At 39.9% G+C, this 23,911-nt stretch overlaps 1 protein-coding gene across 1 annotated transcript in view; it reads right to left on the minus strand.

Annotated features, from left to right (window-relative positions):
• Nucleotides 1–23,911, minus strand: part of OPHN1 (oligophrenin 1) — a 450,814-nt gene that overhangs the window by 81,544 nt on the left and 345,359 nt on the right. Inside the window, exon 18 of the mRNA XM_024737336.1 lies at nucleotides 20,591–20,750. Within this exon, the coding sequence (XP_024593104.1) occupies nucleotides 20,591–20,750 (160 nt within the window). The remainder of the gene's footprint in view (nucleotides 1–20,590; nucleotides 20,751–23,911) is intronic.

Here is a 23,911-nt window from a genome sequence, read left to right on the forward strand (position 1 = left end):
CCATACTGTCTTGATTACTGTAGCTTTGTAGTATAGTCTGAAGTCAGAGAGCCTGATTCCTCCAGCTCCATTTTTCGTTCTCAAAATTGCTTTGCCTATTCGGGGGCATTTGTGTTTCCATACAAATTGTGAAATTATTTGTTCTACTTCTGTGAAAAATGCCAGTGGTAGTTTGATAGGAATTGTATTGAATCTGTAGATTGCTTTGGGTAGTAGATTCACTTTCATAATGTTGATTCTTCCAATCCAAGAACATGGTATATCTCTCCATCTATTTGTATCATTTTAATTTCTTTCATCAGTGTCCTATAATATTCTGCATACAGGTCTTTTGTCTTCTTAGGTAGGTTTATTCCTAAATATTTTATTCTTTGTGTTGCAATGGTAAATGGGAGTGTTTTCTTGCTTTCACTTTCACATTTCTCATCATTAGTGTTTAGGAATGCCAGAGATTTCTGTGCATTAATTTTGTATCCTGCTACTTTACCAGATTCATTGATTAGCTCTAGTAGTTTTCTGGTAGCATTTTTAGGATTCTCTATGTATAGTATCACGTCATCTACGAACAGTGACAGCTTTACTTCTTTTCCGTTTGGATTCCTTTTATTTCCTTTTCTTCTCTCATTGCTGTGGCTAAAATTTCCAAAACTATGTTGAATAAGAGTGGTGAGAGTGGGCAACCTTGTCTTGTTCCTGATTAGTGGAAATGCTTTCAGTTTTTCACCATGGAGGATGATGTTGGCTGTGGGTCTGTCATATCTGGCCTTTATTATGGTGAGGAAAGTTCCCTCTATGCCTACTTTTAGGAGGATTTTTATCATAAAAGGGTGTTGAATTTTGTCAAAAGCTTTTTCTGCATCTGTTGAGATGATCATATGGTTTTTCTCCTTCAATTTGTTAATATGGTGTATCATGTTGATTGATTTGTGTATACTGAAGAATCCTTGCATTCCTGGAATAAACCCCACTTGATCATGGTGTATGATCGCTTTAATGTGCTGTTGGATTCTGTTTGCTTGTATTTTTCGGAGGATTTTTAAATCTATGTTCATCAGTGATATTGGCCTGTAGTTTTCTTTCTTTCTGAAATACTTGTCTGGTTTTGGCATCAGGGTGATGGTGGCCTCATAGAATGACTTTGGGAGTGTTCCTCCTCCTGCTATATTTTGGAAGATTTTGAGAATTATAGGTGTTAGCTCTTCTCTAAATGCTTGATAGAATTCGCCTATGAAGCCATCTGGTCCTGGGCTTTTGTTTGTTGGAAGACTTTAAATCACAGCTTCAATTTCAATGCTTGTGATTTGTCAGTTCATATTTTCTATTTCTTCCTGATTCAGTCTTGGCAGGTTGTGCATTTCTAAGAATTTGTCCATTTCTTCTGGGTTGTCCATTTTATTGACATAGAGTTCCTTGTCTTAATCTTTCATGATCTTTTGTATTTATGCAGTGTCAGTTGTTACTTCTCCTTTTTCATTTCTAATTCTACTGATTTGAGTCTTCTCCCTTTTTTTCTTGATGAGTCTGGCTAATGGTTTATCCATTTTGTTTATCTTCTCAAAGAACCAGCTTTTAGTTTTATTGATCTTTGCTATCGATTCCTTCATTTCTTTTTCATTTATTTCTGATCTGATCTTTATGATTACTTTCCTTCTGCTAACTTTGGGCTGTTTCTGTTCTTTCTCTAATTGCTTTAGGTGCAAGGTTAGGTTGTTTATTCGAGATGTTTCTTGTTTCTTAAGGTAGGATTGTATTGCTATAAACTTCCCCCTTAGAACTGCTTTTGCTGCATCCCATAGGTTTCGAGTTGTTGTGTCTGTATTGTCACTTGTTTCTAGGTGTCTTTTGACTTCCTCTTTGATTTCTTCAATGATCACTTCGTTATTAAGTACTGTATTGTTTAGCCTCCATGTATTTTTATTTTTTACAGATCTTTTCCTGTAATTGATATCTAGTCTCATAGTGTGGTGGTCGGAAAAGATACTTGATACAATTTCAATTTTCTTAAATTTACCAAGGCTTGATTTGTGACCCAAGATATGATCTATCCTGTAGAATGTTCCATGAGCACTTGAGAAAAATGTGTATCCTGTTGTTTTGGGATGGAATGTCCCATAAATATAAATTAAGTCCATCTTGTTTAATGTATCATTTAAAGCTTGTGTTTCCTTATGTATTTTCATTTTGGATGATCTGTCCTTCGTGAAAGTGGGGTGTTAAAATCCCCTACTATGAATGCGTTACTGCCGATTTCCCCTTTTATGGCCATTAGTATTTGCCTCATATATTGAGGTGATCCTATTTTGCGTGCATAAATATTTACAATTGTTATATCTTCTTCTTGGATCGATCCCTTGATCATTATGTAGTGTCCTTTTCTGTCTCTTGTAATAGTCTGTATTTTACAGTCTATTTTTTCTGATATGAGAATTGCTACTGCAGCCTTCTTTTGGTTTCCATTTGCATGGAATATCTTTTTCCATCCCCTCACTGTCAGTCTGTATGTGTCCCTATGTCTGAAGTGGGTCTCTTGTAGATGGCATATATATGGGTCTTGCTTTTGTATCCATTCAGCCAGTCTCTGTCTTTTGGTGGAAACATTTAATCCCTTACATTTAAGGTATTATCAATGTGTATGTTCCTATTCCCATTTTCTTAATTGTTTTGGGTTCGTTTTTGTAGGTCTTTCCTTCTCTTGTGTTTCTTGCCTAGAGAAGTTCCTTTAGCATTTGTTGTTAAGCTGGTTTGGTAGTGCTAAACTCTCTCAGCTCTTGCTTGTCTGTAAAGGTTTTAATTTCTCCATCTAATCTGAATGGGATTCTTGCTGGGTAGAGTAATCTTGATTGTAGATTTTCCTCCTTCATCACTTTAAATACGTCCTGCCAGTCCCTTCTGGCTTGCAGAGTTTCTGCTGAAAGATCAGCTGTTAACCTTATGGGCATTCCCTTGTGTGTTATTTTTCTCATGCTGCTTTTAATATATTTTCTTTGTATTTAAGTTTTGACAGTTTGATTAATATTTGTCTTGGTGTGTTTCTCCTTGGATTTATGCTTTACAGGGCTCTCTGTGTTTCCTGGATTTGATTATTTCCTTTCACATTTTAGGGAAATTTTCAACTATAATCTCTTCAAATATTTTCTCAGTCCCTTTCTTTCACTCTTCTTCTTCTGGGATCCATATAATTTGAATGTCTTTTCGTTTAATTTTGTCCCAGAGGTCTCTGAGACTGTCCTCAGTTATTTTCATTCTTTTTCCTTTATTCTGCTCTGCAGTAGGTATTTCCACTATTTTATCTTCCAGGTCACTTATCCGTTCTTCTGCCTCAGTTATTCTGCTATTGATACCTTCTAGAGTATTTTTAACTTCATTTATTGTGTTGTTCTTCGTTACTTGTTTCATCTTTAGTTCTTCTTAGTTCCTTGTTTAATGTTTCTCGCATTTTGTCTATTTTATTTCCGAGATTTTGGATCATCTTTACTATTATTATTCTGAATTGTTTTTCAGGTACACTGCCTGTTTCCTCTTCATTTGGTAGGTCTGGTGGGTGTTTATCTTGCTCTTTCATCTGTTGTGTGTTTTTCTGTCTTCTCATTTTGCTTATCTTACTGTGCTTGGGGTCTCCTTTTTGCAGGCTGCAGGTTTATAGTTCCCGTTGTTTTTGGTGTCTGTCACCAGTGGCTAAAGTTGGTTCAGTGGGTTGTGTAGGCTTCCTGGTGGTGGGGACTAGTGCCTGTGTTGTGCTGGATGAGGCTGGATCTCGTTTTTCTGGTGCACAGGTCCATGTCTGCTGGTGTGTTTTGTGGTGTCTGTGGCCTTATTATGATGTTAGGCAGCCTCTCTGCTAATGCGTGGTATTGTGTTCCTGTCTTGCTAGTTGTTTGGCATAGGGTGTCCAGCACTGTAGCTTGCTGGTCGTTGAGTGAACCTGGGTGTCGGTGTTGAGATGGAGATCTCTGGGAGATTTTCACCATTTGATATTACATGGAGCTGGGAGCTCTTTTGTGGACCAGTGTCCTGAAGTTGGCTCGCCCCCCTGAGAGGCACAGCACTGATTCCTGGCTGCAGCACCAAGAGCCTTTCATTCACGTTGCTCAGAATAAAAGGGGGGAAAAGTAGAAAGAAAGAAAGAGGATAAAATAAAATAAAATGAAGTTATTAAAATAAAAAATTATTATTAAGAAAATAAAATTTTTAAAGTAAAAATAAAATCGTACAGACAGAATCCCAGGACCAATGGTGAAAGCAAAGCTGTACAGACAAAATCTGACACAGAAGAATGCACATACACACTCACAAAAAGAGGAAAAGGGGATAAAATAATATATCTTGCACTCAAAGTCCACCTCCTCAATTTGGGATGATTTGCTGCCTATTCATGTATTCCGCCTATGCAGAGTACATCAAGTTGATTGTGGAGCTTTAATCTGCTGATGTTTATCTTGCTCTTTCATCTGTTGTGTGTTTTTCTGTCTTCTCATTTTGCTTATCTTACTGTGCTTGGGGTCTCCTTTTTGCAGGCTGCAGGGTTATAGTTCCCGTTGTTTTTGGTGTCTGTCACCAGTGGCTAAAGTTGGTTCAGTGGGTTGTGTAGGCTTCCTGGTGGTGGGGACTAGTGCCTGTGTTGTGCTGGATGAGGCTGGATCTCGTTTTTCTGGTGCACAGGTCCATGTCTGCTGGTGTGTTTTGTGGTGTCTGTGGCCTTATTATGATGTTAGGCAGCCTCTCTGCTAATGCGTGGTATTGTGTTCCTGTCTTGCTAGTTGTTTGGCATAGGGTGTCCAGCACTGTAGCTTGCTGGTCGTTGAGTGAACCTGGGTGTCGGTGTTGAGATGGAGATCTCTGGGAGATTTTCACCATTTGATATTACATGGAGCTGGGAGCTCTTTTGTGGACCAGTGTCCTGAAGTTGGCTCGCCCCCCTGAGAGGCACAGCACTGATTCCTGGCTGCAGCACCAAGAGCCTTTCATTCACGTTGCTCAGAATAAAAGGGGGGAAAAGTAGAAAGAAAGAAAGAGGATAAAATAAAATAAAATGAAGTTATTAAAATAAAAAATTATTATTAAGAAAATAAAATTTTTAAAGTAAAAATAAAATCGTACAGACAGAATCCCAGGACCAATGGTGAAAGCAAAGCTGTACAGACAAAATCTGACACAGAAGAATGCACATACACACTCACAAAAAGAGGAAAAGGGGATAAAATAATATATCTTGCACTCAAAGTCCACCTCCTCAATTTGGGATGATTTGCTGCCTATTCATGTATTCCGCCTATGCAGAGTACATCAAGTTGATTGTGGAGCTTTAATCTGCTGCTCCTGTGGCTGCATGGAAAAATTTCCCTTTCTCTTCTTTCTTCAGACAGCTCCCAGAACTCAGCTTTGGATTTGGCCTCGCCTCTCCATATAGTTCGCCTGAGGGCATCTGTTCTTCACTCAGACAGGACAGAGTTAAAGGAGCAGCTGCTTCTGGGGCTCTGGCTCACTCAGCCCGTGGGGAGGGAGTGGCACAGAGTGCAGGGCGAGCCTGCAGCAGCAGAGGCCAGCAGGACGTTGCAGCAGCCTGAGGCATGCCATGTGTTCTCCTGGGGAAGTTGTCTCTGGATCACGGGACCCTCTCAGTGGTGGGCTGCACAGGCTCCCGGGAGGGGAGGTGTGGATAGTGACCTGTGCTCGCTCACAGGCTTCTTGGTGGTGGCAGCTGCGGCCTTAGCATCTCATGCCCGTCTCTGTGGTCTGCGCTGTTAGCAACGGCTCACACCCACCTCTGGAGCTCCTTTAAGCAGCACTCTTAATCCCCTCTCCTCGCGCAGCAGGAGACAAAGAGGGAAAAAAAAGTCTAGTCTCTTCGGCAGGTCCAGACTTTTCCCCGGACTCCCTCCTGGCTAGCTTTGGTGCACTAACCCCTTCAGGCTGTGTTCACGCAACCAGTCCTCTCCCTGTGATCCGACTGAAATCCAAGCCTCAGCTCCCAGCCCCCGCCCGCTGCATCAGGTGAGCAGACAAGCCTCTCGGGCTGGTGAGTGCCAGTGGGCACCGATCCTCTGTGCAGGAATCTCTCCGCTTTGTCCTCCTCACCGTGTTGCTGCGCTCTCCTCCGTGGCTCTGAAGCTCCCCCCCTCCGCCACCCACAGTCTCCGCCCATGAAGGTGCTTCCTAGTGTGTGGAAACCTTTCCTCCTTCACAGCGCCCTCCCCACTGGTGCAGGTCCCGTCCCTATTCTTATGTCTCTGTTTATCTTTTCTTTTGCTCTACTCAGGTACATGGGCAGTTTCTTGCCTTTTGGGAGGTCTGAGGTCTTCTGCCAGTGCTCAGTGGGCGTTCTGTAGGAGTTGTTCCACGTGTAGATGTATTTCTGATGTATCTGTGGGGAGGAAGGTGATCTCCGTGTCTTACTCTTCCGGCATCTTCCCTCTCATCCCCCCGATTCCCTTCTCTTTATCTTTTGTGAATCTACTGCAAGTTTTTGTTTTGTAAGTTTACCCATGAATTTTACATAAATCATCTTATATAACAGTTTATTTTACACTAACAATTTAAGTTTGATCTCATGGAAATACTTTTTACTCCACTCCCGCTTTTATGTTTTTGATGTCACCATTTACAGCTCTTTATATTGTTATCCATTAACAAATGGTTGAAGCTATAGCTATTTTTAGTACTTCTGTCCTTTAACCTTTGTACTAGAATTAAGTAGTTCACACATCACCATATTACAGTGTTAGGGTATTACGAATCTGACTATATGCTCACCTTTACCAGTGCATCGTATATTTTCATATAAATGTCTTTATGTTACCAATTAGCATCCTTTGTTTCAGCCTGAATAAATCTTTTCAGCATTTAAGGCATGCTTAGTGATGAAGAATTCCCTCAGCTTTTGTTTATTAGGAAAAATCTTTACTTTGCCTTCAATTCTGAAGGACAACTTTCTTGAGTGAAGTATTTTTGTTGGCTGTTTCTTTCTTTTAGCACTGTGAATATATCATCCCATTATCTTTTGGCCTCTGCTGAGAAATCCACTGACAGCCTTATGGGCATTTCCTTGTATGAGAGAATTTCTTTTCTTTTGCTGCTTTTAAAATTCTTTATCTTAGGTTTTAGACAGTTTTTTTTATTATGTGTCTTGGAGAATACTGTCGTGGATTGAAATTTCAAGGTGATCTATTACCTTCATGAACATGGACGTCCAAATCTCTCCCCAGGTGTAAGAAGTTCTCAGCCATTATTTCTTTAAATAAACTTTAAATCCATTTCTCCCTCTTTGCTCCTTCTGGGACTCCAATCATTAGTACATTATTTTTCTTGAGATTGTTTCATAAGTCCTGTAGGCTTTCTTCATTACTTTTCATACTTTAAAAAAATTTTGCTCCTCTCATTGGATAAGTTCAATTGGTCTGTCTTCTAGCTCATTAATTCTCTCTTCTGCATGTTGAAGTCTGCTGTTGAAGCTCTCGATTGAATTCTTCAATTCAGTCATTATATTCTTCAGCCCCAAAATTTGTTTCTTTTTTATATTTCTATCTCTTCATTGAACTTCTCATTTTGTCCTCATATTGTTTCCCTGATTTGTTAAATTATTTGACTGTTTTCTCTTGTAGCTCTCTGGGCACTATAGAACAATTATTTTGAATTCTTTATCAGGCAATTCCTTATCTCCACTTCTTTGGGGCCAACTCTTGGAGGTTTACCATATTCCTTTGGTGGAGACATGTTTCTCAGATTCTTCATGATTCTGTGTAGCCTTTCATACATGTCTGCTCATTTGAAGAAGCAGTCACAACTTCCAGACTTTATGGATTGACTTCGGTAAGGGAAGCCTTTCTTCTGTGAGTGGGGGCATGCTGAGCTGTGCTACAACCCTCAGTCTGGTAGTACAGGGTGCTAAGTTTTGAAGTATGTGTCAGGCACCATGGGGGCATGATTTCTCTTTGGCTCAGGCTACTGGGGTCCACAGTATCATCAACTGCATGGTCCTTGGTGGGTACTGTGGGGGTTCAACATAGTTGCAAGGGCTGTTGAGGTCCTAAGTGGCACCTCCAGGTCCAATGGCTAGGGACCAGTGCAGGCAGCTGTGGTGGCTGGAGCTGGTGGTGTACAGACACTCAGCTAGAGGGGCCAACTGCAAGTGCCTGTTTATAAGTAAGGGCTAGTTGCAGACAGACATATAGTGATGGGAACTAGGGCAGGTAGCAAAGGTCAGGGCCAACTATGAGCACACTGGCAGCTGCAGAGACCCTGGATGTCAGAATGACCTTCTATGGCTGCAAACTCTCTCCCCAGGTATGCAGACTTCAAAGAAGGCTGGTGACAGAGTTGTTAGAGGTGTGCAGGTGCAGAGATGGAATGGTGAGTGCTGTTGTGTTCACCAGTGACAGAATGCATGGCCTGATCTGAGCCCATATGCAGCTGTGGGGTCCCTGGCTGTTAGTGTACACTCCTGCAGCTGCATAATCTCCTCCTGGGCATTCACACCACAGTGGTGGCTGGTGGTGGGAGTTGGGCTGGGAGCACGCAGGCACACAGCTGGAGGGGCTAGTTATGGGTGGCAGTGGTGCTGGCCAGTGACAGAAGGCAGAGCCTGAGACAGGTGCACAAGTGGTTGTCATCCATGGCTGCACGCTCTCCCCCCAGGATGTGTGTGCTGTGGTAGAGGCCAAAGATGGTTGTCAAGCCAGTGGTGTGCAGGCGCACAGCTGGGTAGGCTAGCCCACTACTAGCAAAGTAGTGGTGGTGAGCCTAGTGTCTGTAGGTTGGTGTCCTAAACCAGCCTTACTCACACAGCTGCAGAGGCCCACACTGCCTGCGGGCATGGGTCGTGGGCTCCAGTGGGGGTGGGGAGGGTCTTGGGCAGCTTGTCTTTTACACTTGTGCAGCTGCAGAGATTTTGGATGGCTGCCAGGGTGGTTCCTAGGCACCATCAGGGGTGATTGGGTGGAGAGAGTGGAGATGGACTCAGTTGGCTGCCATTAGGGAACATGAATACCTGTGGGGAAAAAGCTGGTCAAGACCTACAGTGGGTTCATAGCAGCTGTGCTGGCCACTGGCTTCATCAGTGGTGAAATCTGCTGAGTTTGTCTGCAGAGCAGGTCTCTGTGGACTTTAATCAGTCCCACTGCATGTCTGCTAATAATAGCCACTGCTTTTCATCTTTGTTGCTAGCCAGCTGTACACATCTCAGCTTTGCTGGTCTGGGTGGTGCGAAACTGAAGTGGGACATTTACATACTGCCCTGAGAGGCTGGAGAAGTTGGTCATTCACTCCCTTCTTCCCTTCCAGGCAAGAGGAACTTTTCCTAGCTGGGAAGTTCCTTCCTGGCACTAAACAATGTTGACTTGAAGGATGGGGATGATGTAAACAAAACGCAATTTCTTCCTTCTCTCCTCTTTTTGTTGTTGTTGTTGTTGCTCCAGTGTGTTTCTAAAACTTCCAAAGGAGACTATAGAAGCCTCCTAGAGGTGTTTTTGTTCATGGATAGCTATCCAATCATTGTTCTTGTGGGGGGACAGAGAAGCTGGACTCTCTAACACCACCATTTTTTCTGCCAAGCTTCATGTTGCCTTTCTGTTATTGATTTCTAGTTTGATTCCATTGCAGTCAGAGAAAACATATGCATGATTTCAATTTGTAAACATTTTTGAAGTTCATTTTATAGACTAGAATATTGACTATCTTGGTATGTGCCCCATGGCCACTTAAAAATCATGTATATTTTACTGCTGTTGGGTGTAGTATTATATCAATGTTGATCAGATCCTGTTGGTTGATGCTGCTCTTGATTTCTTATATTTCTTTCTTTTTTTTTTTTTTTTTTCGGTATGCAGGCCTCTCACTGTTGTGGCCTCTCCCGTTGCAGAGCACAGGCTCCGGACACGCAGGCTCAGCGGCCATGGCCCACAGGCCTAGCTGCTCTGCGGCATGTGGGATCTTCCCGAACTGGGGCACGAACCCGTGTCCCCTGCATCAGCAGGTGGACTTTCAACCACTGTGCCACCAGGGAAGCCCTTGATTTCTTATATTTCTGATTTTCTGTCTAGTTGCATTTTCAGTTCTTGAGAGAGAAGGTTGCTAAAGTCTCCAAGTACAATTATGAATTTTGTCTTTCTCATATCAGTTCCACAAGTTTTTGCATCATCTAATTTAAAGTATATATATTTTTTGGTTTAGTGCATAAACATTTAGGATAGCTATGATTTCTTAAACATTTCTTAGAATTCCAATTTGATATATCTGTTCTGAGTGCATCACTTTTTAAAGGTTTATAGTGGTTGTTTTAGGTATTACACTGTATATACATAACTTATCATAGGCTACTAGTGTCAACATTTCATGTCATTGGTGAAATGTATTTAAATCTCTCTTCATTTGAAGTTTTTATGCTCCATTAATACCACTGTCTTAAGTGTTTTCTTCACATACACTGAGAACCACATCAGATCATACCATAATTTTTGCTTCATCTCAATAAAGTTGGAAAAATTTATTTTTTGCTCTAAGCATCAAACGTAATGGAGACAAGGGGAAAGCAGCAAATAACATACAGGGGAATCCACATAATGTTAACAGCTGATCTTTCAGCAGAAACTCTGCAAGCCAGAATGGAGTGGCAGGACATACTGAAAGTGATGAAGGAGAAAAACTTACAACCAAGATTACTCTACCCAGCAAGGATCTCATTCAAATTTGATGGAGAAATTAAAAGCTTTACAGACAGGCAAAAGTAAGAGAATTCAGCACCACCAAACCAGCTTTACAACAAATGAGAAGGGAACTTCTCTAGGCAGAAAAAATAAGAGAAGCAAATAACCTACAATGACAAACCCAAAACAATTAAGAAAATGGTAATAGGAATATACATATGAATAACTACCTTAAATGTAAATGGACTAAATGCTCCAACCAAAAGACACAGACTGGCTGAATGGATACAAAAACAAGACCCATATATATATACTGTCTAAGAGAGACCCACTTCAGACCCAGGGACATATACAGACTGAAAGCGAGGGGATGGAAAAAGATACTCATGCAAATGGAAATCAAAAGAAAGTTGGAGTAGCAATTCTCACATCAGACAAAATAGACTTTAAACTAAAGACTAATACAAGAAACAAAGAAAGACACTACATAATGATCAAGGGATCAATCCAAGAAGAAGATATAACAATTGTAATCATTTATGCACCCAACATAGGAACACCTCCAGACATAAGGCAAATGCTAACAGCCATAAAAGGGGAAATCAACAGTAACACAATAATATTAGGGAACTTTAACACCCCACTTTCACCAATGGACAGATCATTCAAAATGAAAATGAATAAGGAAACACAATATTTAAATGATACATTAAACAAGATGGACTTAATTGATATTTATAGGACATCCCATCCAAAACCAATACAATACACATTCTTCTCAAGTGCTTGTGGAACATTCTCCATGATAGATCATATCTTGGGTCACAAATCAAGACCCAGTAAATTAAAGAAAATTGAAATCATATCAAGTATCTTTTCCCACCACAATAATATGAGACTAGATATCAATTACAGGAAAAAATCTGTAAAAAATACAAACACATGGAGGCTAAACAATACACTACTAGATAACCAAGAGATCAGGGAAGAAATCAAAGAGGAAATCAAAAAATACCTAGAAACAAATGACAATGAAAACACGATGACCCAAAACCTATGGGATGCAGCAAAAGCAGTTCTAACAGGGAAGTTTATAGCAATACAAGCCTACCTCAAGAAACAAGAAATATCTCAAATAAAAAACCTAACCTTACACTTAAAGCAATTAGAGGAAGAAGAACAAAGAAAATGCCCAAAGTTCACAGAAGGAAAGATATCAAAAACATCAGATGAGAAATAAATGAAAAAGAACTGAAGGAAATGATAGCAAAGGTCAATAAAACTAAAAGCTGGTTCTTTGAGGAGATAAGCAAAATTGATAAACCATTAGCCAGCCTCATCAAGAAAAAAAGGGAGAAGACTCAAATCAATAGAATTAGAAATGAAAAAGGAGAAGTAACAACTGACATTGCAGAAATACAAAGGATCATGATAGATTACTACAAGCACCCGTGTGCCAATAAAATGGACAACCTGGAAGAAATCGACAAATTCATAGAAAAGCACAACCTTCTGAGACTGCAGCAGGAAGAAATAGAAAATATAAATAGATGAATCACAAGCACTGAAATTGAGACTGTGATTAAAAATCTTCCAACAAACAAAAACCCAGGACCGATGGCTTCACCGGCAAATTCTCCCAAACATTTAGAGAAGGGCTAACACCTATACTTCTCAAACTCTTCCAAAATATAGCAGAGGGAGTAACACTCCCAAACTCATTCTACGAGGCCACCATCACGCTGATACCAAAGCCAGATAAATGTGTCACAAAGAAAGAAAACTACAGGCCAATATCACTGATGAACATAGATGCAAAAATCCTCAACCAAATACCAGCAAACAGAATCCAAAAGCACATTAAAAGGATCATACCCCATAATCAAGTGGGGTTCATCCCAGGAATGCAAGGATTCTTCAATATATGCAAATTAATCAATGTGATACACCATATTAAACAACTGAAGGAGAAAAACCATATCATCATCTCAATAGATGCAGAAAAAGCTTTTGACAAAATAAAACACCCATTTATGATAAAAACCCTCCAGAAAGTAGCCATAGAGGGAACTTACCTCAACATAATAAAGGCCATATATGACAAACCCACAGCCAACATCATTGTCAATGGTGAAAAACTGAAAACATTTCCATTATGATCAGGAAGAAGACAAGTTTGCCCACTCTCACCACTAGTAGTTTTGGAAGTTTAAGCCACAGCAATCAGAGAAGAAAAAGAAATAAAAGGAATCCAAATTGGAAAAGAAGAAGTAAAGCTGTCACTGTTTGTAGATGACATGGTACTATACATAGAATATCCTAAAGATGCTACCAGAAAACTACTGGAGCTGACCAATGAATTTGGTAAAGTAGCAGGACACACAATTAAAGCACAGATATCTCTTGAATTCCTATACACTCATGATGAAAAATCTGAAAGAGAAGTTAAGGAAACACTCCCATTTACCACTGCAACAAAAAGAATAAGATACCTAGGCATAAACCTACCTAAAGAGACCAAAGACCTGTATGCAGAAAACTATAATACACTGATGAAAGAAATTAAAGATGATACAAACAGTTTGAGAGATATACCATGTTCTTGGATTGGAAGAATCAACATTGTGAAAATGACTCTACTACCCACAGCAATCTACAGATTCAATGCAATCTCTATCAATCTACCAATGGCATTTTTCACAGAAGTAGAACAAATAATTGTACAACTTGTATGGAAACACAAAAGTCCCCGAATAGCTAAAGGAATCTTGAGAAAGAAAAACGGAGCTGCACCAATCAGGCTCCCTGAGTTCAGACTAAATGTTACAAAGCTACAGTAATCAAGACAGTATGGTACTGGCACAAAAAGAAATATGGATCAATGGAGCAGGATAGAAAGCCCAGATATAAACCCATGCACATATGGTCAGCTAATCTTTTTAAAGGAGGCAAGAATATACAGTGGGGAAAAGACAGTCTCTTCAATAAATGGTGCTGGGAAAACTGGACAGCTAAATGGAAAAGAATGAAATTAGAACAGTCTCAAACACCATACACAAAAGTAAACTCAAAATGGATTAAAGACCTAAATGTAAGGTCAGACACCATCAAACTCTTAGAGGAAAGCAAGAAAATATTTGCAAACGAAGCAACTAACAAAGGATTAATCTCCAAGATATATAAGCAGCTCAATATCAAAGAAACAACTCAATCCAAAAATGGGCAGAAGACCTCAAGAGACATTTCTCCAAAGAATTTATACAGATTGCCAGCAAACACATGAAAGAATGCTCAACATCATTAATCATTAGAGAAATGCAAATCAAAACTACAATGAGATAGTATCTCACACCAGTCAGAATGGCCATCATCAAAAAATCTACAAACAGTAAATGCTGGAGCGGGTGTGGAGAAAAGGGAAACCTCTTGCACTGTTGTTGGGAATGTAAATTGATACAGCCAGTATGGAGAACAGTATGGAGGTTCCTTAAAAAATTAAAAATAGAAATTCCATACGACCCAGCAATCTCACTACTGGGCATATACCCTGAGAAAAGCACAATTCAGAAGGAGTCATGTACTACAATATTCACTGCAGCTCTATTTACAATAGTCAGGGCATGGAAGCAACCTAAGGGCCCATCGACAGATGAATGGATAAAGAAGATGTGGCACATATATGTACAATAGAATATTCCTCAGCCATAAAAAGAAACAAAATTGAGTTATTCGTAGTGAGGTGGATGGACCTAGAGACTGTCATACACAGTGAAGTCAGAAAGAGAAAAATAAATACCATATGCTAACACATATATATGGAATCCTAAAAATATGTATATGGTTCTGATGAACCTAGGGGCAGGACAGGAATAAAGATGCAGAGGTAGAAAATGGACTTGAGGACGTGGGGAGGGGGAAGGGTAAGCTGGGATGAAGTGAGAGAGTGGCATGGACATATATACACTACCAAATGTAAAACAGCTAGTAGTGGGAAGCAGCCACATAGCACATGGATATCAGCTCAGTGCTTTGTGTCCACCTAGAGCGGTGGGATATGGAGTGTGGGAGGGAGATGCAAGAGGGAGGAGATATGGGGATATATGCATACATATAGCTGATCCACTTTGTTATAGAGCAGCAACTCACACAACATTGTAAAGCAATTATACTCCAATAAAGATGTTAAAAAAAAAAGAAATGTAATTGAGGAATCTAAATGGGAGAATGAAAGTCTATGATGTTTATTCATAATTTTGGTCTTTCTGTTGTTCTTTCTTCTGTCCTGCTATTCCAAGATCCCTTCTTTAATTGTGCCCTTTTTGTTTAAAGAACTTCCTTTAGCCATTATTTTAGGATAGGTCTGCTGTAACAAATTCTCTTAGTAGTCTGTTGCTCAGATTGCATAATTTGTGTTATTCTATAAGTTCACTGTTTCTTTCTCCTGTCCTCTCTATTGTATTGTTGAGTACATCCACTGAATTTTAAAATTTCACTTATGGCATTTTTCAGTTCTATATTTTTCACTTGTTTCTTCTTTATATCTTCTATTTCTTTGCCGAGTCTGTGTATTTCTCTGCAGAGATTTTCTATAACTTTGCTGAAATTTTTCCATCTGTTTCAAATGTATTCCTAATCGTGCATTGTAGCATTTTTATGATGACTGCTTTAAAATTCTTGTCAGATAATTAACATCTGTGTCAGCTGGATGTTGATGTCTTTTGATGGTCTTTTCTCATTCATGTTGAGATATTCCTTGTTCTTGGTATGACAAATAATTTTCAACTAAAGCCTGCACATTTTGGGTATTATGAGAATCTCGTTCTTACTTATACCTTCTGTTAGAGCAGACCTCTTTTGACAGTGCCACTGCAGGGGAGGAGGTGCACTACCTTATTACTGCAAGGATGGAGTGGAAGTCCAGATTTTCCCCTTGGCCTCCATTGACATCCCAAAGGGAAGGAAAGACTCCTTGTTAGGAGTAGGTAGGGAAGGAAACACTACCTTGTTAGTGCTAGGCAAATGTAGGAGTTTAGGCTCCTCACTAGGCCCTGCTGATACCACTCTGGCTGGAGAAGAAGCGAGTCTCATTATGGTTCCCCACATGGTCTCCTCTCAACTGATACCACAGTGTAGTAGACTTACTACCACAGAGTAATGGTAAAGTCCTGTATTTCTGCCAGGCCTCCTCTGACACTACTCCAGTGCTAAATGGTCATGGGAGTCCAGGTGCTTTATGTGGTCTCCACTGACACCATAGGGAGTAGGGGAAGGTATCTCATTACCACAGGTGAGGATGAAAGTCTGGTTCCCCACTTGGCCTCCTTGACACAACCACATGGGGCAGGAAGAGGTTGGTTGAGGTGCCTTGTTACAGACTGGCAAAGATAGAAGTCTAGTCTTTCCACTCAGCATTTTCTGAGGGTGGGGGTAAGGCCTCAAGTTTTTGGTGGCATTTTGTGGTGAAGGGGTTATTATCTAAATTTTTTTGTCATTAGGCTGTTCCTTTCCAGTTCCTTTGGACAGAGAGAGCAGGCTTTTGCTGGGACCTCTTTTGACTGTACCCGTTGGTGTTCTTAGGTTGTCAGCTTCTACACTACCCAATATGGAAGACATGAGGCAAAATCAAAACCCTGATGACTTGTGGCCATGTCATTCCTCAGGTCCCAAGGTCCGTACATGGTCCGGTGTGCCTTGTTCCCTTCATGTTTCAGAGTCCTCATTTTTTGTTTTTTTTTTTAAGTTTTCATATTTTTATCTTATATCAGAGCATACTTGATTAATAATGTTGCATTAGTTTCAGGTGTATAGCAAAGTGATTCAGTTATACATATACACGTAATCTATTCTTTTCCAAATTCTTCTCCCATTTAGGTTATTACAGAATATTGAGCAGCATTCCCTGTGCTATACAGTAGGCCCTTGTTGGTTATCTATTTTAAATATAGCAGTGTGTACATGTCAATCTTAAACTCCCAATCTGCGGGCTTCCCTGGTGGCGCAGTGGTTGACAGTCCGCCTGCTGATGCAGGGGACACGGGTTCGTGCCCCGGTCTGGGAAGATCCCACATGCCACGGAGCAGCTGGGCCCGTGAGCCATGGCCGCTGAGCCTCCATGTCCAGAGCCTGTGCTCCACAATGGGAGAGGCCACAACAGTGAGAGGCCCGCGTACCGCAAAAAAACCCCCCCAAAACTCTCAATCTATCCCTCCCCCCACAACCCTTCCCCCCTGGTAACCATAAGTTTGTTCTCTAAGTCTGTGAGGCTTTTTCTGTTTTGTGTTGCTTTTATATATAATGTCTAGGGTTTTTAGGCTTTCTCAGTAGAGAAATAAAATATGCATATTAAAATCTATCAAATATATTAATGCATGTGTATGTATATATATGTATTGTTTTTCTTTGCCAGAATGACAAAGAAGAAATTATTGAAATGACGTTTGGAACTAGGAGTTGAGAATAAGTAAAGGGTGGAATTATTTTTCATTCTAATTCCTTCATGGTTGGAAATTTTTACCATGTATATGTATTGCTTATATTTAAAAATTTTAAAAAAACACTTAAAGCAGTAAATACTTTTCAGTTCCTGTCCTAGATGACTTGTCTTGGGAAACGGAAACCACTGTCCACTCTTTCTTCCAAAAACTATCTCCTCTCCAGGAGTCTATGGCTCCCCTATCTCCTCATTCTCATGTTACTGAACATTCTTTCTTGATCTGTTTTGTGGTCTTTTCTAATGGCCCTTAAAACACTGGCACTCCCTAGATTTCAACCTTTGGTCTAACATTTATTGTCTTGCTACAAGTATCCCTAGGCAAGACTTGCATGGTTTTAACCACTGCCTCTATGCTATGGAAGGCCAACTTTATTTCCCTAATCCTGTTTTATTCTCTGACCTCAGATGTCTCATAGACATATCTATCTTAACTTGTCCCAAACTGAACTCCTGCTCTTTTTTTCAAATCTTCTTCTCCCTCAGCCTATCCATCACAGTAAATGGAAACTTCATCCTTCTAGTTGCTCTGATATAAAACCTTGAAGTTATCCATGGCTCCTCTCTCTCTCCCACATTCCACATGATTTGTTAGCAAGTCCTGTCAGTTCTGCCTTCAAAATTATTTAGAATCTGACCACTTTCTCACCATATCCACTGTTACAACCATCATCCAAGGTATAAACCATTTCTTGATTGCATTATTGAAACAGGCTCTTAATTAGACTCTTTGTGTCTACCCTTGTTCCCCTACAGCTATTATCCACACAGCATCCAGAATAGTCCTATTAAATATAAGTCAAATCATGTCATTTCTCTAGTCAAAAACCTCATTCTACTCAGATAGTAAAGTCAAAATCCTTCCAATGGGTTCTAAGGCCCTATAGGATCTATTTAGCTTTCCCTCTCCATTTCCTCTCTGAACCATCTTCTTCTGTTTCCTCTTTTGATTAATCCTTCTGGCCTCCTTTTTGTACCCTGAACATGATATACACATTTCTGCCTCAGGGATTTTCCACTTACCATTTCTTCAGCCTAGAATGATTTCCCCCCAGATATCTGAATGAACAATTCCTTTATTTCCTATGGGTCTCTGCTCAAAAGTCCTTCTCAATGAGGTCTTCCTGGCCACTGTATTTACAATGTGAAAACCACTTCTCAACCCTTCCTATTCCCCTTTTCTGCTTTACTGTTCATCTTAATGCTCATTACCATTTAATATATTATATATTTTATTTATATTGTTTTTCTAAATTACATGAGGGCTGTATCCCCATGCCTAAAACAGTACCTGGCAAATGTGGATACTCAAAACATATTTTCTGAATGAATGAACTGATCAGTTAATCAATAAATGATATCTGGGCTATAGACCAAGAGTCAGAAAATTACAGCCCACAGGTCTGCTGCCAGTTTTGTCAATAAAGTTTTATTAGAACATTCATTTGTTTATGTTATCTACGACTGCTTTCCCAATACAAAGGTGGAGTTGAGTAGTTGTGACACACATCTATGACCTGCAAAGCCTAGAATATTTATTATATGGTTCTTCAATAAAAAGTTCGCCAATCCCTGCTTTGGATTCATAGTCAACTACTTCCTAGATATTGCTCTCTCAATATATTCCAGAAATCTCAAATCCAATCTGCCCCAAACTGAGCTTTTGCTCCATCTTTCTAAAATTTTCCCATTCTGTATTTCTTATATGTATGAAGTAGAGCCCCATCCACACAGTCACCCAAATTTAACTCTATTCATCATACTACTTTAATTTGAAGCAAGGCTTTCCCAAGCCTGCAAGAACAATTTCAAACATTCCAAACTCCTTAACTAGACAAAGCCTAGTCCTTTTAGAACATGGCCACCGTCTGCCTCCAGTCACATCTCTTGCCACTCCTATTTCCATTTCATGTTCCAACAATATAAAATGGTTTGGGGTTTTAGGTCCTTGGGCCTTTGTTCATGCTGAACCATCTCCTTGAAATTTCTTTTCCCTATTTCCCTTTCTTTCCCACTTTAAGTATTGACATAGGTTGAACTTCTCTGCAAGTACCCATCCTTGATAATCCCAAAGTGTTCTGTATATACCCAATAATATCACTGTACCAAAATGATTGGTAAGGCAGCACTGTATAGTGATTAAGTACTTCAACTCTGAGCCACGTACATGGATTTAAATTCTAGCTCTCTCACTAGCAAAATGGCCGTGGGCATGTAACTCTCACATAGCATGTGTTTATTATCATCTTCACATTTCAGCTGAAACACAATGACTATCAGAGAAGTTACATTGCTCAATGTAACACAGATAATATGGCAGAGAATGTCAATTGTTCTCCAATATCCATTCTCTCCTTCTTTTAGTAAAAGAACTAAAGTCTTAGCTAGGCACATGGTTGCCCCAAACAAAAACTAAATTTCTCTGCTTTTCTTATAGCTAGATCTGACCATGAGATTAAATTCTGATAAATGGTATGTAAATAAAAGTGATATGTGTGACTTCCAGGTCATTGCCTTAAAGGAAAGGGTTATATCCTCAGCTTTATTTCTTTCATACTTCCCAATTGATATAATGTAGAAGATATTTGGTCATGCAGATGAAGCAGCACCTTAGGGATGATGGAACAACAACAAAGAAGTAAGCTGGGTTCTAGCCTTTGTCAAGTCACTGTATCAGGCCTGGACCACCTTGCTGAACTATTCCAAACCAAGAAATAAATGTCTCTTGTGTTGGAGCCACTGTGGTATCTTAGCAGCCTAACCTGTATCTTACCTAATACAGCTAGTAAGTGGAAGAGCTTGGATTTGAACTGTGCATACCACCTGGACTATATCACCAGTCCCCTCCCCCTGAAGAAAAGTTTGTATTGAATTATGTTCTGCTAGGATGGCATTGGCTGCTAGAAAGCCTAGAGTCAAATGTAGGACCATCCGTAGCAAGTGTATAGGACTTGTCATTAAATATTTCTTGTCTAGCCTCATTCCTGGGTTCATTTTCTATCTGTATCATGATTTTTCATTTGATCTAATTACAATGTACACTACCTCATATTTTACAGACCATATAAATATAACACCTTAAATTCTTTAGAATGTTATGGGGTTTTAATAAGTATTGCTTTCTTTATGGTTTAATTGTACATATACCACTTTTATACCTATCATTTTCCTTTGTTTACATGGTTGTCTCCATATTATACTATTAACTCCTTAAAGGCATGTACAATGATATTTTTCTTCTATACCATCTTGCATGGGGTCTGATAATAAAATAGTTGCATGCTCAAGCAATGTTTGCTGAACGAATGAATTTCACAGGGTCAGAAATGTTACTAAATGTCATTGTGTCATATGGAATTTCCTTCCATTATAACTTGAGCCAGAGAGAAGACACAACTAAAAATTGGCTAGGGGAAAGTGTCACATGGTTGGAGGAGTGATGGTAAAGATAGGAAATACATACCTTGACAAAGTGCTCAATTAGGATTTCCACCACAATGTTCTGGAATTTGATGTTCATCATGGCAGCCACAGTGTCCTCCTGAGCTCTCATGAGAGTGGGCCCAAAGATCACCCCCATGTTAGAGGGGGTCATAAGATTCTCTTTGCTGTGCTCACACACACTGCCAGAAGAGAAAGAAAATGATTAACAAGATTTTCTCCAAGACCCCATTGTAACCAAGACTGTGTTAGATGCTTTAGGGGGTAAGAGAAACTAAAAAGTAGAAGAAGAGGAGAGGCCCAAAATATATATGGGATGAAAAGATTAAAAAGGAAGCAACTAGCAAAGAATACAAGATAGCATATAATTAGGGGCCAAACTGAGCCATAGCTAACTTAGTTTGTAGCACTGTAGAAGTCATGAGAAGAGGGGCGGATGGCTATAGTATTTGGAAAGACAGGAGGGAAGCAAGAAGGTATTCCAGGGCAAGAAGTACAGCATGTATAAAGCATATATAAAGAACAAAGCACATAGAGAAAGTGCCTACCAGTCTCACCAGTCAGGAATCTAGTCTCTTCCCCAGCCCTAGCTAGAGAGGCAAAAAACTCAAAGAGCCAAAAGAGATCCTTAAGATTAGCACTTTATCATTGTCCTCACATTCCAGATGAGAAAACAGAGGTCCAAAGAAGGAAAGAGATTTGGCTGAAGCCACAGTCAGTTAGCCTGATTAGAGAAGGGCCTCTAATCCCAAATTTTCTGGTCCCTAGTCACTTTCCTTATTTAAATCACCTTAAGTGGCTTCCTATCACTTATAGGACACTGCCAATCCTCTTGAGTAGCAATTAAAGTCTTCAGTAACTTGACACATATTTCCAATCCCAATGCGCAGCTTGGGCTCTGAAGCTGACCCGGGTTTGAATCCCAACTCTGCCACCCATTAGCCGTGCAACAGTGAATGTTGCTGACCTAACTTCTCTGGGCTTCAGTTTTCCCACTTGCAAAAATAGTATCCACCTCAGACAGTTGTGAAATAAATAGAGCTAAACTGCTTTAGCATGGTATCCTGGAAATATTCCATTAGAAGTATCCGCTGTTATAATGACCTCTCCAGGAGCCTCCATCGAGGCACTGCTGATGTCTGACACTCTTATATACTACACTGCTTAGATGAAGTTTTCTGGCTATATCATGCTGTTTCAGATCTCTGTATCTTTGCTCATGCCATTCCCTCTATTTAGAATGTCTCCATCCTCCTAGATCCAAAGAATGTCTACCCTTTGAGATTCACTTTAGGTGACATCTTCAGGGCTCTCACAGCCCACTGTCCTCATCTTGATTGACACCATTGGCAAGTCGAATATATTGCAATTTTCTGTTTCTTATCTGCCTTTCCTACTAGGTGGTAAACAACTTCCAAGTGTGTGTGCCTCACACAGAGCAGATACTAATTGATTATTTTTAATAGAACTGAGAGCCTCTAGCACTCTTTCATGTAGTACTGGAGGCAGCTAAGTAAAAGGTATACAGCGCTTTGGTCAGTTTGGCTGTGGGAGTGGGGAGATAAGGGAATGGAACAGCCCGCCACAAACACTAATTTTCAAAACCTGCCCAGGTCAAGTCCCTTGAGAGACTGACCCCATTAATAGGCAGGCTCCTGTCACTAACAAGGTAATTGACAGGGACAGAATCCTTAGACAAATCCTAATGAAGTCTGTTAAGCCCATGACAAAGGCTGGGTGCCATTCAGATGATAATGAACAGCAACTATTCAGAGGCCTTTGGTATTGCTGGACTGGTGATGGATCCCTTTTAACAGTTTAAATACTTCTGCAATTAACCCTTATTCTTTAGTGACAGAATATTTCAGATGTTAAAATGGAAAAGCAACTCCATGCTGCCACTGAGATCCAGAATGGCTAAACCACTAGTAACAAGGCAAGGACACTTGTGAGACAACAGCCTCCAGCATGTGTAAATGCTTATCTCCTTTTTTGAGCTTTGAAAGAAAGTGACTTTGGTTGAATATGCCAGGGCTCACTTAATCCGCATAACTCCAAAAGGCAGAGTATATTATCTCTGAAGCCTAGTTTCACAGAGGGTAAAGAACTTAGTTAAAGTCAAACAGTTTGTGAATACATGGCAATACAGGGATTCAAACCCATATCTGCTGGGCTCCAAGTCTTACAGTCATCCCATTGCATCCCACTGCCTGCTTGTCTAGTTCCTGTCAAGAAATCAGCCCCTATGGGGGCCCCTTTAGGCTAAAGCCACCTTCTGTTTCTCTGATGGAGGTTCAAGGTATTCCATTTAGGACACTCTTTTCATTCTTAGTCTTCTTATGAGATTTGAAAGGTAATCTATTCTTTGGGGAGGTTTCTTTCCATTTGATATCTCTCCTTTTATTAAACATTTTGAAAATCATTAAGAGGCATAATTGTGGGTTAATAAGATGAATGAAACCAAAAATAAGGGCATCATGAGTAGTTAATTAGGTGGGAGTTTGTAATATGATTTGGAAGCAAAGAAATCTTAAATTCTTTAGTCCACTTAGACTAAAGAAAATAGATACAACTTCTTTTTTTTAACATCTTTATTGGAATATAATTGCTTTACAATGGTGTGTTAGTTTCTGCTTTATAACAAAGTGAATCAGCTACACATATACATATATCCCCATATCCCCTCCCTCTTGCATCTCCCTCCCACCCTCCCTATCCCACCCCTCTAGGTGGTCACAAAGCACTGAGCTGATCTCCCTGTGCTATGCATCTGCTTCCCACTAGCTATCTATTTTATATTTGGTAGTATATATAAGTCCATGCCACTTTCTCACTTCATCCCAGCTTACCCTTCCCCCTCCCCATGTCCTCAATGGATACAACTTCTTGAACATCAAAATTTAAACCAGAGAAACAGGTATTAGAGAGAGGTTATAAAAAGCCTCCAGTTTAGGAAAAAATAATTTTAATTAGATGGTTTAGATCAGAGGTCATAAATTAAAATGCCTATAAAAACAGAACTACCTTATGATCCAGCAATCCCAATTCTAGGTATATATTCAAAGGAAATGAAATCAGTATCTCAAAGAGAATATCTGTACTCCCATATTCATTGCAGCATTAGTCACAATAGCCTAAGTGTCCTTAGATGGACAAACAGATAAACATATACACACAATGGAATATCAATAAGATTTAAAAAAGAAGGAAATCCTGCTTTTTGCAACAACATGGATGAACTTGGAGGACATTATGTTAAGTGAAATAAGCCAGACAAAGAGTAGAATGGTAGTTGCCAGGGGCTGGGGGAGGGGAAAATGGGGGAGATGTTGGTCAAGAGGTA

The sequence above is a fragment of the Neophocaena asiaeorientalis genome, unplaced genomic scaffold (genome assembly GCF_003031525.2).
Source record: "Neophocaena asiaeorientalis asiaeorientalis breed wild unplaced genomic scaffold, Neophocaena_asiaeorientalis_V1.1 scaffold372, whole genome shotgun sequence".
In the NCBI taxonomy this organism is placed as follows: Eukaryota; Metazoa; Chordata; class Mammalia; order Artiodactyla; family Phocoenidae; genus Neophocaena; species Neophocaena asiaeorientalis.